General features: G+C 27.7%; 5 protein-coding genes across 5 annotated transcripts; 4 read left to right on the top strand and 1 right to left on the bottom strand.

Annotated features, from left to right (window-relative positions):
- Positions 1-206: 206 nt before the first annotated feature.
- Positions 207-1211, top strand: LOC134835985 (golgin subfamily A member 7). The gene is made up of 4 exons (XM_063851065.1): positions 207-496; positions 571-620; positions 677-829; positions 903-1211. The coding sequence occupies exons 1-4, from the start codon at positions 421-423 to the stop codon at positions 1041-1043; spliced, it is 420 nt and encodes a 139-aa protein (XP_063707135.1). The 5' UTR covers positions 207-420; the 3' UTR covers positions 1044-1211.
- Positions 1212-5005: 3794 nt separating this feature from the next.
- On the top strand, positions 5006-9754 carry LOC134835326 (uncharacterized). The gene is made up of 9 exons (XM_063850199.1): positions 5006-5163; positions 5259-5371; positions 5735-5904; positions 6575-7199; positions 7786-8175; positions 8236-8349; positions 8407-8529; positions 8935-9307; positions 9376-9754. The coding sequence occupies exons 1-9, from the start codon at positions 5006-5008 to the stop codon at positions 9581-9583; spliced, it is 2274 nt and encodes a 757-aa protein (XP_063706269.1). The 3' UTR covers positions 9584-9754.
- Positions 9755-12688: 2934 nt separating this feature from the next.
- Positions 12689-14073, top strand: LOC134835325 (uncharacterized). The gene is made up of 6 exons (XM_063850198.1): positions 12689-12948; positions 13013-13159; positions 13234-13367; positions 13526-13669; positions 13736-13777; positions 13877-14073. Exons 1-6 carry the CDS (start codon positions 12689-12691, stop codon positions 14071-14073), a joined length of 924 nt encoding a protein of 307 aa, XP_063706268.1.
- A 554-nt stretch (positions 14074-14627) lies between these two features.
- LOC134835324 (uncharacterized) lies at positions 14628-15567 on the top strand. The gene is made up of 3 exons (XM_063850197.1): positions 14628-14714; positions 14774-14949; positions 15009-15567. The coding sequence occupies exons 1-3, from the start codon at positions 14628-14630 to the stop codon at positions 15565-15567; spliced, it is 822 nt and encodes a 273-aa protein (XP_063706267.1).
- Positions 15568-15960: 393 nt separating this feature from the next.
- On the bottom strand, positions 15961-16589 carry LOC134835323 (uncharacterized). Its single transcript, XM_063850196.1, has 3 exons — positions 16423-16589; positions 16076-16341; positions 15961-16013 (listed from the first exon to the last, which is right to left on the bottom strand). The coding sequence occupies exons 1-3, from the start codon at positions 16587-16589 to the stop codon at positions 15961-15963; spliced, it is 486 nt and encodes a 161-aa protein (XP_063706266.1).
- Positions 16590-16880: the final 291 nt, after the last annotated feature.

The following is a 16880-nucleotide window of genomic DNA, read 5'->3' as shown; positions in this document are numbered from 1 at the left end:
CTTTCATAATTTTCCATACAAACATATCAATTTTACTACTTTAAGGGCCGCTTTTTAATTATTTAATTTTCTAATTTTTACGGAATCTCGACGATATTCGAGTACGGGGCAGGTGCAGCCAAAAAAAAAAATTATCCGAGACCATTAATGATGAATGGCGCCTTTGACAGAATACTGCCTTTCACCGCTATACAACACCGCAATCATAAGTTATCTTCATAAAACTCCGGAAATCGAAAACGTAAATGAGTAAATAAATATTTACTAATTTTTTTTTTACTCATAATCTAAATTTTCGGAATTTTTTAAAAACCACAATAGTTGCGCTTAAACAAAGAAGAACGATAAATCCTCCAACTTGTTGACATTCTTCTTACTTGGTTTTCAAGAGAAAAAAGAAAAAAAAATAAAAACAAGAGTATGCAAAATAATAACCAAACTGTGCAGCAGCAACCTAATTATTTAAAGGTTTTCATTCAAAGGGATTATAGTGATGGTACGGTTACATCTTGCTGTTTTTTAACATATCTTGTTATTACTAAGACGATTTATAATAGAATATATTTTTAGGCACATCAGTAAAATTTCAAAATCGCTTTCCCCAAGAGCTAGAAAATCGGGTAGGTTGTTAAAAGAATACACAAAATTTTAAAAATAATCACATATGAAATCTTAGATCGACAGACATTTATTTGAAGCGACAATTAATCGATTAAACGAGTATTTTGCTGAAGCCGAAAGTGGATCATGTAGCACATATTGTGAAGGATGTCTTGCATGTATAACTGCATACTTGGTTTATATTTGTGCAGAAACACATTATGAAAAGGTAAAAAGAATTAATATACGTAATTATTTAGTTATATTAAATGACATAGTTTAACGGATATCTTTATTTTTAGTGCTTACACAAGATTTCAAAATTTATTGCATTACAAAATGAACGAGTATATAACCCTTTAGGGTTGCAAATTGTTGATCCCATACATCGTGGTTTAAGGGTTATTGAAATATCCGTTCTAGAGCGGCCGCAAAACTCGTGACAAGAATCCTGATTACCTATTTCACGTTCCACAGAAGAATTTTTCATGTAAATCATAGTTTGAGTCTAAAAAACTTAAAAAAAAAATAATAAATTATTTCTGAAGAAAATTGTTTGGTAGGAAATAAATATGTATTCATTTTATTAAATATTCAATAAATTTTATTTATATGTAATTGAAATAAAATCTTGATTTTATATGAAAATCTTTGAAATATGAAAATGTGCTCTTTTACAATCAATGTGTTTCAGCGAAATCACGATATGAAGATTTTCTTATGGTTCGTAAATTTATGACCTATTTAGGTACATAAATTATCTGAATTTATGTGATGATATCTAATATATTATTATTTATTATATTCACATGTATATAGACGCCTTGTCTGCAAAATTATTTAAAAATGGAAATCAAAAGAAAGTTGATTAAAATGCAGGGCATGGTAGGGCAGGGTCTATAATGTCTAGCACCGCGGTCTCTTACTGCCGCTGTACTTCTTACTGAAGTATTCTTACGTAAACACCGAGGAGCTGTTTACCTGTCATCCCAAGCAGGTGTCCTCAAAATTCACTTAGCTCTCCCAAAAGGACCGAAAGGGCTTTTAAAAAATTTTAGTAAGTTCTAAGCACGATTGAAGTCAGAAAATTATTCATGATTACGAGTCTCGAGTCGACGACATTACGCTCATTAAGGATTAAAAGTATGTGTAGCCTTAGATTTTCAAATGTTTCAACAGGATTATTTTTTTTTATTTTACGGCTCTTAATTTTAAACACTTGTACGAAACACTTATGTACTTAACACTTAAGTATTATTTTAAAACGATACTCAAAATAAAATAGAATGACCATATGACTTAAATATTACTGTGACTTGAACGGAATAATTTAATATTAATAATACAGAGTTGTATTATTTAACTCTGCACTGATTACTTTATGAATTAAAGAGTAAAAATATTTAATGAACGCGTTAACAAGTATAAAAAGATTCATCTTTAAGTTTTTTGATAACAGTTAACACTTGACCTTTACAGTAGAAACATGAACCAAAATTAGTGGCTTTACTGGAAAATTGTTATAGAAACGAGTTAATCAAAAAAAAAAGCATGGCCTTTATCAAATTGTCGGTTGGACTTCTTATAACCATTTGTATCCAGTGCCAAATAGCAGATGCAATTAAGCAGTATGACCATTATGTTGTGGAAGCACAAATGGATTGTAAATCAGGAAAAAGCTATTGGTCTTGCATAAAATATCGACTAGGACGTTATTTGTGGTCGCTAGATATGGAAGCTTTTAGTTTTGCAAACGAACCGAATAATGAAGTTGAATTTGTACCGCTCAATGAAACCGAATCCAATATAGACCTCTTTCCAGAAGCTCGTTTTGTCTCAGGTATTTAAATACTTATTGTAAAAAATAAACTTCAACATAAATATTTTATTTATGTCTGGCTAGATGAACAAGAGCTAAGCAAAGGATTCAAATTTATCAAGCGAGCAATATCAAATTTTGCAGCCACTAATGGCATCAGGTTCAACTTAGATGACAATTCAGGCGTACAAATTGAAGAATTTGAAGAAGAAGGTATTATCCATGGGTTAACATATCAAAACAACTGTATACTAACCACAGAAACTATTCTTCTTTAGGCCGAGGAAAGAAATTTTTAAAACACAAGAAAAAGAAGAAGTTGAAAATCTTGTTCTCAGTCTTGGCTATCATAAAACTGTTTCATATAAAGGCTTTATTGGGTTTGGTATTACTTAGCATCGGATTAGTACAGTTGATGCTAGTTGGAGCTGGTGGTGCGCTGTTTTTCTATTTGAGACGTAATACAGTATGTAAGATTCAACCGTTCTTAGTGTCTCATTCCTCACACTCTCCTTCAGAGCCTGGTAATAATTTTCATTATTTTACATAAACTCCAAACTTTTATTAATGTTTATGGTTTCTCAGATATATCGTATTCTTCCGAAAAATGGCCAACATCTTTTAACAAAGAATGGGCATCAGCTCGTGCATATCAGGGTCATGCATAAACTACTTAGATATTTGTTGAATAATTAATTTATTTATTTATTAAAATGTGTTCTTTATTTATATTTATAGAAAATTAAGATTTTTCAAAATGAAATTTATATGAACAAATAAAACAAAATGTGTCACATTATTACAACAAGTTCTTATGATTTCCTCATTTTAATATGATTATGTACGTGGATATATATAATTAATAATATTTCTTTTTGTCAAAAGTGATTCTAATGTCGTCTTATGCAATTTTTGAAAGTTTTTTAAAAATATTTAAAACTACAAGGGAATGTACTCTAAAAACAATTGTTTATTATGTCTCTCTACAATTTTTGAATTAAGGCCACTCCAAATGAAATTCAATAGTTTTGTCCAATTTTTTTTTTTAATAAAAATAAAAATCAAACACTTTTTTTCGTACCAAAATGTCAAATGTTGTTTTGAGGTTTTTATATTGATATTAAGATTGTATATTTGAAATTGATTTAAGAACATTTAAGATAATTGTTTTTTTTTAATTATTTGAGTAGTTTTTATGAAAAATATTTTTTGACCAGAAAATCCATGCTAAAACACAATTTTCAATAAAAAAAATTTTGAAAAATAGAAAAAAATAATTTTATTTAAAAATTATGCAAAAAGACAGTCATAGCAAATAGACGATGAAATTTTAGACTTTTTTTTATTTTTTTTTTCACTTTTTGGATTTTAAAATCGGGCACCGGACTATTGCAAACTATTGAGCTTTATTACATTTATTACAATTTATTTAAAAAAAAAATGAAATTAAAAAAATCGATATGTATCTTTAATCAGACAGAAACGATCAACTAAAAACCAAAGTAGCAAGAATGCTTTTTAATTTCGTTTTTAGTGCATTTCGAAATTTATTATGGCTAGTGATTTCATCCGTCCATGTGTCGTTCCATCATAAAAGTGAGTTTGACTCTCGCACTGAGCGATGCATTTATGTAGGTAATACAGAAAAAGGTTGAAAGATTTCAAAATCTTAAAATGCTTGTAGGAGCTACATACGTGAGCAACGTATTTAGTAAAAATAGTAGAAAATTCATACAAAATCATGGTAATAATGAAATTTTTTGCGTAAACAGGATATGTAAGAATTTTGTCAAAATTTGATAAATCTATAAGATTGCATATTCATTTCCTCACTAAACAGATATTTACATTATTTCAATAAAATACAAATTTTTGATACGATTTTGTAAACTAAGAAAACATGTCTAAAACAAAATTGCACATGCGTAAATATCTTTTGGCTTTTTGTTGTTGTTTATGTATATATATATACAAAAGCAATCAGCAGAAGGAAGAAGGATAATTCCTTCATCTCGTACCTACACATTAAATAAAATGAAACATCCTTTTAAAGACGGAATTATTTTTAGGAGAATATAAGTTAAAATGTAAAAGTATTTTTTCTTGCTGAAACTCTTCAACACACAATCAGCAAAGGGTTAACATGTTTTTATTTATAGATGTAAATACTACCTATTTATACCTGAATGTAAAACTTTTTCTGTCCACTCCAATTTTTAATATTTTTTTCTACTTTGCTTTTTTTGAAAGTCCAGATGAGCAAAATTTAAAATACACTTAAAATTTCATACACTATATTCATTTGTTCATATCTTCTATGGTCTTTAAAAAAAAATCGCCCAAAATTAGTTTAAGCCAAATAAGCCATTAAAAGATTATTTTTTATTTTTTTTTACTTACCCTCCCATTTAAAATATAATTTTAAATAAGATACTTTAAATAAATTTGGAGTAGCCTTACATATGTATGTGATATAACATTTTTTTTTTTTCATTTAGTAAAAATTCATCATAGTAAAAATCAGTTCAACTTTTTAGTCATCGTTAGAAAATTTAACATTTTATTAGATTCAGTTAAATTTTTATAATGAAAGTGTATTCAACATTTAAAGAAGAGAAATTATTTTCCATAAAAAATGACACGGAGGCTTTCTTCAACCACATAAATTCTGATTTTATTAAACAGTTTTTAAATAATGAAAGACTTGCACAACCTATTAAGGGCCTAGTTATAGGACTTTACAGGTTTGTAAAATATATACACTTAAAAGACGATTAGTCTTGAATATAGTATAAAAGGTAAATATGTAGTGAAGTTTTGCTTTTCAATTTTTTTAAAGCATACTTATCGCTTTGGGTTCTCTTGGAAATTTGTTCATATTGTTCATAATAATAAAAAAACCTAGCATGAGAAACGCAAGAAATGTGTTCATCTTTAATCTAGCAACATCAGGTAAAAAAATGTATAATACAATCTAATTGCAGCACAACAATCTGTATACCTATATGTTAAATTGTAAATATATTTATATGTGGTGACATATGTATTAGTCTTCAAGCCTGTAAGTTGCAGGCCCCGAGAGTTCTAACTAATAAGTCCAAAAGACGAAAATTAACTCCGATTAATTCGCTTGCTTCGAATATATGTATGTATATACCTAGATACAAATATTATTTTATTTTACAGTCAATGAATGTAAGTTTATTTTGAATGCATGATACTGATTTATAAGTGATTTACAAGAGTGGCATTAAATAACACCAATATTTTAATTTACTAAGCAATGCAGACTGTACAGTGTATTCTTTTTTGCAGATCTCTTGCTTTGTCTTATTACAATGCCTTTGACACTTTTGGAGATTTTGACAAAATATTGGCCTTTTGGATCACACAATTTCGTTTGTAAATTATTAGGATTCCTCCAAACTATCAGTATATATGTTTCAACATTATCAATAACAGCTATTTCAATGGACAGATATCAAGTAATTATGAGCCTTATTTTTTTTAATGCACAAAAATCTTGTTTTTACTGCATTTCGAAGAAAAAATATGGTATTATGCTGAAGATAACATGCGTCAATATAGCATAATTACCCAAATAGTAAAATAAAAAAAACAATCTGGAAGTGAAAACTCATAATTTCACCTAGAAATTTGAAATTCCCAATTTCACTTACAAAGTAAAATTAACAATTCACTCATTTTAGCATCATTAGCCAAGGTTAAAGCTTACTTGTTTGAGGCTCGAACTATGAATCGAATTAAAACATCAATATTATTGATTCTTTATTGAAGTCAAATCTTTTGAGACATTATTAAGAAAAAATCACAAATAAACTATAAAGAAATAAGTATATATCTATGTTCAGTTTAGAATATTACAGTTTACAATTTCTAAACAAAGATATATCAAAAAATTTTGAGTTCTATTTTCGATATTTCAACTTCAAAGTGAATTTGAGAGTTTTCATTTTCACCTTTGATTTTAGAACTCTCTGTTTCCTCTGTAGATAAAAGAAATTCATGGAAAAATTCTTTAATTTTAAGAAAACTAAACATAAATTATTAATAGGATTCTGAAATGCGGTGAATTTGAACGTACGTAGTACATAGGTACATACAAATATTGCTATCTCTCGTTTTATTCTTCAGATCATTATCCACCCTATGAGAAATGGCTTGCAGATGAATGACTCAACAAAAATTATTATCATTATATGGGTTTTGTCAGGACTCTTTTCTCTTCCTATTTATGTTAATCGTAAACTCATCAATTATAATATCAATCCAATCTATAAAATACTTAAAGTAAACAAGATATGCTATTGCATAGAAGAATGGCCATTTAACTACGGAAGAGCATACTACTCAATTTTTTCTCTATTTTGGCAATATCTACTTCAAGTGCTTATTATTTTGTTAGCTTATTTAAAGATCTATTGCAATCTCAAAAACAGAAGTAAAAATCAAAAATATTTGCGCAGAAATCGATATAAAAGAACAAATACTTTATTGTTACTAATAGCTTTAGTCTTCGGAATATCCTGGCTACCCCTCAATTTTTATAACTTGTATATGGATATTTTTAACTTAGAAGATACTTTTACAGAAGGGCATGTAATTTGTTATGCAATTTGTCATATGCTTGCAATGAGCTCAGCGTGCTTGAATCCGGTGATATATGGCCTCTTGAATGATAATTTCCGAAAAGAATTAAAGAATTTTACTGCGTTTTTAATAATATGGAAGAATTGTAATACTAAGCAAAAATGTCCAAGTAAATATAGCATAGATGTTATACAACTTAAATCGCCACGAACACTAACAACAGGTTCTACTGCGGTGTTTTAAATACTATTTTTGTATACTCGAATGTTGGTGAAAGAAAGCAACAAAGAGAAATGTCAGTTAGTGAAGTTTGTCAGTCGGGCTTAAGCCTATATAGAGATATTTAAAAAATAAAAACATAATTAATCCAGAATAAAAATTATTAAAAAATCATATAATATATAAAATAAAAATATAAAACTATATTTTTTTATAATAAACTTAAAAAAGCGTTATAATCAAAAGTATAAACTGTATATATACACAGCAAGAAAAAGAAAGTTTAGTTTTCTTATAGTGTCGTTGTCGTCAAAATTAAAGTAGGTCAAACTTTCGCGTTTATTAACGAAATAAACTTTGACTAACGTTTTATAGATTTGTTTTAAAAATTACCAACTAAATTAGGCAAAATAAAGTCTAAATGTGAATAATATGAAATAAAGTAATTCTTTTTCTTGTCTAATTTTTTCTAAATATCATGACGGATTTAAAATTTAATAAAAAAATTACGTGTTTTGTAATCTTGGTTACTTTCTTTACAATTAATGTAAAATGTAGTTTTGATAATAACAAACGTATTGATGATTATTCATTGTATAATGACAATATATATCGCATAAAAGTAAATAAAAATGAGCCAAATAAAATTATTTCAAAAGACAACAATGGTACTTTTGAAGAGGATAATTTTACAATAAGCACTATATTAACGAAATTAATCGACAAATCAATGAATATAAGTTACTATGAGATTATTCCTGGTATATTTGTTTTGAAAAATAATGTAACAACTGAATCACATTATGGTAGGAGTATAGATGAAAAATTAAATATATTTGACCGTTTTATAAAGTTTGCTGAAAGTCATGTCATTAGAGTTCCCTTATCACTTACTGAGAATACTGGTAGATTATTTTTCTTCAAAGGTAAGTTTGTAACTAATGAAGTAATTAAACATTATAATAAATTTATACATCTCATTTTAGGTATGAAAAAGCTGATGTGGCCACTTTTGGTTGGCATTCAAATGGTGAAACTTACTCTATTTGCCATATTTCTGCCAAGCATTATTGGATCAGTTGGAAAAATTGTTAGTAAAGGTTCGGAAGCTCTTGATTTTTATATTTTCTTAGTTTCATTCAAATATATTTTGAAAGGTTTAACCCAAGTGTCTGGATTTTCTAATCATGCACCTCAACATATTGACGATTTAGAGTTTCGAGATAATTATGAAAATATGGAAGCGGTAAAAGATAATGATTATATTTATTCAGGTTCAGGTAAATAAAATTTTTGTAAAATTACATTATCGGTCATGTATTTTGGTCTTTTCTGATATAGTATTAAACTTACAAAGAAAGCTCTTTCATCTTTCAAACAAAAATGTTTAATTTTTAATGTTCAAAATAAATTTTAAAAAATTAACAAAATATTACTATCAGTCTATTCAGTCATTTTATATGGCTAAATTTGCTTAAAATTAATTTGTTTATACGACTAATAAATTTTTATTTCAAATGAAAGAAAATGAAAAAATTAAATGAATATGTTTGCGTTGAATTTATTAAAATAAAAGCAAGGCGTTATTATTTTATCAGAATCAGGCTTACTTTCAAATTACTATGTACTTTTATTTATCATTGCCTTCTTATTTTGACCTTCTTAATTTATGATATATATTACAGACACGGAACCGGCATCAGCGAATAGTTTCATCTCACAAATGTATCAACCTCTGGACAAAATAAATCAATTGAATGTCAACAAAAACAAATTTTCTACACATTCTAATAATTTTCAGATGAAAAAAAATCCCAGTGAAGGCACAAACAAAAATGTTAATTATCAAGTTTTTCAAGATATACCTAACTCGTCACTTCTTTTGACGAATTATGATCCATTTTATAGTCCTTTGCTCTCAAGACTAGATGCTGTTTTTCAGCAATTAAAACTACCTACTGACAATGAATCTTGTAGACAAAAGTTAATCTGTTTGATGTATACAAATCCTTCAAAGTATGCTCCTTATAGCAATTTAGTTTCAGCGCAGTTAAGCAGGTAATTGATCAAAAAAAAAGCTTGTGAAAAACTACTGTACGTAACCTTTTATTTATTTAATTGAAAAGAGAACTTAACGAATTAAAAAAACCAACATCTGACAATCCTGATATCTTACGTTTCTTCAAATACATGAAAGCCGCAAAAGATGGTCAAGATAAAAGTGATTGTGAAATGCTCCATAGATGTTCTTCTGTGCAATCTTCATCAAACCCAACTATGATAAATACATTTAATGACATCAATAAACTTGTGGAAGCCAGGAATATTTCATAGAAATACATACACAAAAACTCATTGTGATGGTAGAATTGTTGTTTTAGCCATAATCAAATTGTTTATTTAAATTATACTAAATGGAAAATTGTGTAGTGCATAGTAATTTATTTATATGCTTAATTCTTATACTAATTTGATCAATTTGCATCAATATAGACTGTTATTATATGGGTCTAATGGTTAAATAAAATTTTATTTTTAAAAGCTTGAGTTTCCATTTATTTATATCACTCAGAGAAAAATCATTAACAGTTAATAAGTTAAGTTTACTAATTTTCATTTAAGGCGAATAAATTTAATATATCCATTTTTTGTCGCCCTTCCCGATTTTGTCAAAAAAATTTAGGGGAAAAAATTAAAATAAAATATAAAATGGAAATATTTTTGACATTTTTGGAATTTTTCAACTGAAAAATTACTGTTAGAACAAAAGAAATTCACTTGAATAAGACGTTTTCTAATGAAATTTAGAAGAAATTTTTTAGATCACGTGCCCAAAATAATTTTTTTTTTTTAATTTTTACTGTTGGAGATTTTGTTTATTTATAAAATAATACTAAAATTAAATCAAAGTTTAACGTCTTAGCACCTAAAAAAATTCAAAAATATTTATTTTTTTATTCATTCATGAAAATCCTAATGGGACAAAAAGTGAAAATTTCAATTTATTCGCCTAACTACAAAATTAGTAAAGTGAGACAAAAATGAAGTTACTAATAAACTAGTAAAATTTACTAGATTTCTCGTGATCAACTAGAAAGTTACTAATCTATACCAAATATCTAATAAAACTGACTCGATAGTTGAATTTTAACTATTAAAAACCCCAAAATTAGTTAAATTCGATGCATCTGTATGAATAGCTTGAAATAGTAAATAAAAGGTTAAAATAAAAATTTTGTAAATAAAAGGAATAATTAAAAAACCTATAAAAAAATATCGGATTTTTTTTTTCATTTTTCAAATTATCATATTTCAAAAAAAAATTGAATATTACAATTGAAAAAAGGTATGAAATGAAAAGTATGAAAACATGGTAAAAATTATTAGGTAGTTTATTTGTAGCCGTTGAAATCGGTTCATTGCCCCAGCCAGCTCTCTTTGGGTCGTCCTCGCCTCGGTATTCATAAGACTTCCCCTTATGTATTTGGTCTGGATTTTATCCAGCAGACATGCGAAGCATCTTGTTTTCGTTCTAAAAAAAATAAATAGTGAACGCCAAATCAACTATTTTTTAACTATTTGTGAGATGATTTTTGTATGAAATATTAGAATACAACTAGTTAATTGATATTTTTTTGCGTTGTTAAGTTTATTAATGATTTGGTTTTTATTTATTATTTCCTCTTTGAAGAGGAAAATATTTTAATTTATTTTAATTTTATTCTGCTTTGATTCTAAGGAATAAAATTTCTTCTTATTATTTCTTGGAAAACAACGTTTCTGTAATTTATTTATCATCTTCAGGGTTATATTAAATATTTTACAAAAATAACATAATTTTTTAGTATTTAAAAAAAAATTAAAAAAATGAGAATTTAGATTAAGTAAATTAAATTTTATATACATTTTTTTGTGAAAATTCTTAGGAAAAACATAAATTCTGTAAAGTTCCTTTGTCATCTCATTAATTCGATGGAATACAACATTATTGTATTGTATTAGGCAAAATAATTTTCACTTTATTAATTTTCTCAATTTGTATGCATGATTGATATGTTTATGTTGTTAAATATGATATATTATTAATTATCAAAATTGATTCAAATCAAAGTTGCATTAATGTTTTCTTCTTTTATTATACAGAGCCTTTTCTGTGTTTTTCTTAAACTTTTTCCTTCCTTGCGTAGTATTTGAAATTTTTAAAATTAAATTCAATATTTTTGTTGATTGAATGTGATACTAAATCCGTCTTTTTTTTTCATCTTCCATTTTGTTTCATCCATCTGATTTTTTGTCATATATTTTCTTTTGTTTTTCATCATGTTCTTCTTTATTGTAATCAAACATTTGATTCTAGTTACTTTTCTACGTCCTTATTCTCCATTATAATTAGAACCGCAATCTAGTTTATTTTGTAAATGTACCCAATATTTTTCTTCTGTATACTTTTCTTAATGAAAATTTGGCGTTATTTTATGAATTATTTTTTTAATTAAATTTTTATGATTTCATTCCAAAACACATGCTAGTATGTTTTTTGTATTCTTTCGGAATATACGAAATACTAAAATATCCCTTTGATGTTTTTTGGCTATTAGGTATTTTGTGTTTAATTATTTTTCTGTTCAACATAATTTTTGCGTGAAATTTTCCGCTGAATCTTTTAGTAACATAAATTTTAAAATTGCAGTGCAACTTATAGATGATACTTTAGAGAATGCCAATAAACATATTTAAAAGCTCTAAAGGTCACATCTTTCGAAATGTCCGAGATATCAGACGAGATTGGAGTAGTTTTGGAAACAGCTCAAGACCTACTTTAAGACTGCCACAATCCGAGCCCAGGTAAAGGGTACATTATTTTATTAAAAACCTCACAGAAAAATTATACAAAATTCAAGAAGTTATTTTAAATTTTTCTTTTTGGTGTTTTGGTATACATCTAGCACACTTTAACATTCCTTTGATGAAGAAGCAAGAAAATCATGCCAAAAGTGATTTTGTGACGTATTTTCTTTCTCTTTTGTGTTATATTTCTTACCATGCTTTTGTTATTCATACTTACTTTTTTTATTACGTTTCATATTATGCAATATGGATATTCCAAACAACTCATTTTTAAAATGCGACAACCATTGCAACATTAAAGCAAAAATCCCAGTTTCAACAACATTTGTACCGGCTTTTCCATTGTATATAAAAGCATTTTATTGAACATACAACATCATTTTAACTTGGGCTGTTTGATATAAGAGACGTGATTTTGTTTCTAGAATACTCTGATTATATAGTAAGTTATTCATGTATTCAGTTATTTAACTCATTCTTAAAAAATTCTACAAAACTAAACAAAAAAGTAGTTCAACGAACAAGAAACCGCTACAAACTCTACAATTCCAATAAAACTTATTTGCTTGTTTTTTAGTTTAACTTTACAGAATGAAACATTTAGTTGTTTTTTTGATCATGCATGTATCAATGTGCTATTCAGATATCAAGTTTACTGATCAAGAAGAGCTTGTTACACAAGAGAGGCGAAATGGAAAAAATCTTCTCAATTTTATTGGATTGGATAATGGACAATTGGATCCATACCAAATCAAATTACAACAGTCATGTCTAACAGGTGAATTTTCTGAGTGCTTTAAGCTTCAAGCGGTTAATTCATTAGGAGAGTTCTTTCTTCAGGATCAGTATACGTAAGTATTGATTTTATGTATTAAAGTGTATCAGATCATTTGCTAATTTATTTAAATTTCGCAGATTAACACCGAGTGTCAAAGTTGTTAGGGCAGCGGAATCACAATTAAGATCGTTGATTAACGAGCCATTGGAATATGTTTCTGAAACAAGAGAAGGTGACTCAGAATGGGACTCTCTTGTCAAATTTGCATTGAGGAAAGCCGAAAGGTATTGTTTTTTCAACAATGAAGTATTCAGTGTTTTCAGTGTAATGAAAATATTAATTGTGTTTCTTATCTCAGGTTTGTTAAGTCCACAGCATTTGAAATTCAAATTCCAGAAGAGCTTGGAAATGACGCTAGGTATTCGCCTAGATTTATTGATGACATTTATGAGGAAATAGATGTTCTAGAAGACAAAAAAGCTCCATTGTTCAGTAAGTATAACTTTTATGAAAAGAAAATCCTATTGAGAAACTCAATAATGAATCTTATAGTATTTACAATATTTATCTTCTTAATGTTTAAAGACATACCTCAATCTTGTCTTCTTTTTTTGTTTTGTTTAATAATCTATTAAAATTTTATTTTTTAGACAAACATCGACTAAAAAAAATGTTTATTCCTATGTTGCTTATCTTAAAGTTGTTTAAATTAAAACTCCTGTTATTTTTGCCGTTTATTCTTGGAATCGCTGGTTTGAAAAAAGTGTTAGGATTTGTAGCTTTTGTTCTTCCAGGTAAAAAAAAAATTGTATAAAAAGTTTTCTTGTTTTTTACATAGACAAACATTTATCATTTTTTAGGTGTTATTGGCTATTTTAAGCTGTGCAAACCAAATTTTCAGGGATTTTCTAGTTTGACCAGTAGTCCCAATCATCCACAATTCTACCACTCTAATGGTGTTGGTGGTATAGGCTCAAACTTTCAAAATTTATTCAATGTTCCTTCGCATTATTCATCGGCATATCATAGCTCTAACTATGATCATGACAATAGTAATCACTATAGAAATTTAAATGACAATCACAATAATAATGGTGCAGTAAAATTTAATGATGATACGTCCTCTGGCGAATTAGCGTATCAAGGATACGCTGAATATAGAAATAATAGAAACCAAAATGTAACGAATGAAAATTGAAAAATTCGTTATATACCTGAGTAAATAAATTATGTATTTATGTAAAGTTTATCATTAATCTTAATATTTATGTGTCAAAGAAACAATTAAAAAATTTACAATATAAACACTCTGTAGAAAATTGATGTGCTTTTATTTTCGATTTTTTTTTTTATTAATTTTCGAATATCTTAATCATACAGTGTCATAAAGTTACGCTTCCATCTAAGTGAACTTGCAGAGACAAGAAATTGAAAGAAAGTTGTTGTATGATCAAGTAAGTCAGTATGTTCGTAGTGAATTCACTTAATAGTCTTCACTAGGTTACTAGTTTTCTTGTAGTTTTACAAAATAAAACCAGTATTAATAAAAAGAAAAATTACAATTACTGTAACAAAACATGATTTTCAAAGTTGAAGTTGGAAAATTGTATAAATAAACATAAAATCGATCGCCTTTTCTCATTTTACGATTTAGTCTCACAATGTTTTAACCATTTTTTATAAAACTGATCAAAGTAATACTAGATAAAGTAAATTTTCTATTTCAAAGGAATAAAATAAAATCAAAACAATATGTCGCGCCTAATTTACCTTAGTGTTCTTTTAGTAATACATTTTGTTGCGGCAAATCCTGATGTTAGTGGATCTGAAGCAAATGTGGTAAGAAAAAATATATAATACTGAATTCAACGTTGAAATATAATTTAATTATAATTCAGTTTCAGACTGTGAGTGAAAAACAAATGGAAGATTCTTTTTTAAAGAAATTGAATTTGAAGTGCTCACAACGAGATAATAGTTCATGTATTATGTTAAAATTGGTAACGTATATGAATCGTATGTTGAAAAAATCTTCCATTGCTTTGGATGGTAACGTTGAGTTAATACAAACAAGGTAAATTTTTATAGAAAAGTAATAAAGTAGCAAATATAACTAAAAACATATTATTTCAGAACCACTTATGAAAAAGAAGATCCATATGTTTATGCTCGTGCTCAAGGATCAGATGAAGCAACATTGGGCGTTATACTGGCAGACAAATTATGGACTTTTTTCAAAAGCAGATCTTTGAAATGGAAACCAGCCGAAGTTATGGATTTCATAATGAGCTCAAACGAAAAAGGAAAGCTTAACTTTGAATTGTCTCTGAATACAGAAAAAATATATGAGGAAGGTCGTGGAAAAATGAAAAATTCAGGACATATTGTTGGAGCACTTGTGGCAAAAGCTGCTCTTGTAGGTGCGTTGATTTTTAAAGGATTAGTTCTTTTAGTAGGAAAAGCTTTGGTAGTGTCCAAACTTGCATTTTTACTAGCCAGTATTCTAGCTATTAAAAAATTGTTAAACAAAAAGCACATTACTTATGAAGTAGTGGCACATCCAGTTCATGATCACCATCACGAACATCCAGTTAGTGGATGGGGACGTGCCCTTGATGTTTTTATTGAGAATGCTTTAAATAACATAAATCCTGACGGGGATAAGATCGCTTTTGAAGGACAAAAACCATAGAGTTATAGCCTATTTATCTTTCTCTAGCTTGAAAATGTATTTTTCAATCCAACACTTTTCTCTTAAATTTCACTACCAGAAAAAGAAAAAGCACTGTGATACTAATACTAGTGCACCAAATATATAATGTAAATTCTCAACTATTTTCTCGAAAGTTTTAGTATCTTAAATTTGGATATATGGTATTTAAATGTTTGTTACCTATTCTTTAAAATGGTTTGTTTTTTATTTTAACGTTATAGTTAACATTTGAAATGTGTAAAACTTAGAAATTGTTAGTTTATTTATTTGGACAAAGGTTAATTTTGTGTACTGTAATTTTCATTTGATAATCAAATAAAGTATTTAGTGAAAAATTGAAAATATGTCTTTATTATTTTTGGTCTTATAAATTTATATTTTAAACGGGGCTTTTATGTAGTAGTTGTAATATAATGGCCGTCTACCTGAAAAAAAATTGATCAAGATTGTTTGTAATTCATATGTATGTGCCTAAGAATGCTCTAACCTGTTGAAAAATCCGATCTCTTTAGGTCTTTGCTGTTAGTCAATATTGTAGAAGCATTCGATATTCCTGTTCTATGTTCTGTCACTGTACTAAGAGAGCTTTCAGCAGCGATAGGATTTGATGGATGTATTGCTGAAGCGCTTGGAATGGATGTTTCATGTCCTAAATGGGCAATTGATAATGGATGTAAGTCATGCTGTGTAAATGTTGGAAAATCATACGGTACCATGAATGGTTCAATGTTGTCGTAGAAGGGAGCCGCTGGACTAAAAATGATTCATTAGTATACATACCCATATACACCAATATGGAACATTTGTATTGATTCACTGATTATTTTTACTTACCTGACGTGCATTGGTTCTAAAATAAACTTTTTAATTGTGATTATAGCTGCCACAAAAAAGGCTAATTTTGCTACTAATAACGCCTTTATTGCTAAAGTCGTAACTAACTTAAGCGCTAACATATACCATCCTATTTGGCTAGCCACCATGAAAGCAGGCACAAACATTTGCATACGTTTTCTACCAGATCTACCTTCTGTAATTAATTTTATATTATGTTTAAAGTTCAGTTGTGAGCAATTGTTTTACCAAACCTTCGTCATTTTTAAAAAAAGTGACTTCTAAATACTCAGATTTTTCCCTTGACGTACTAATGTCTAAGACGATTGGGCCAAAAGATAATTTTATCGACCTATTTTTAAAAAGTGAAGCTCCTTCTTTTGATTGTTCCGTTGATCTATTTTCGATTTTTAAAAATCCCATATATACAGTTCCTCCAGATTTAACGTGATCTGCTA

This window comes from Culicoides brevitarsis, chromosome 3 (assembly GCF_036172545.1).
Source record: "Culicoides brevitarsis isolate CSIRO-B50_1 chromosome 3, AGI_CSIRO_Cbre_v1, whole genome shotgun sequence".
In the NCBI taxonomy this organism is placed as follows: domain Eukaryota; kingdom Metazoa; phylum Arthropoda; class Insecta; order Diptera; family Ceratopogonidae; genus Culicoides; species Culicoides brevitarsis.
Note: the sequence above shows the minus strand (reverse complement) of the source record. Positions and strands in the feature narration are given on the sequence as shown.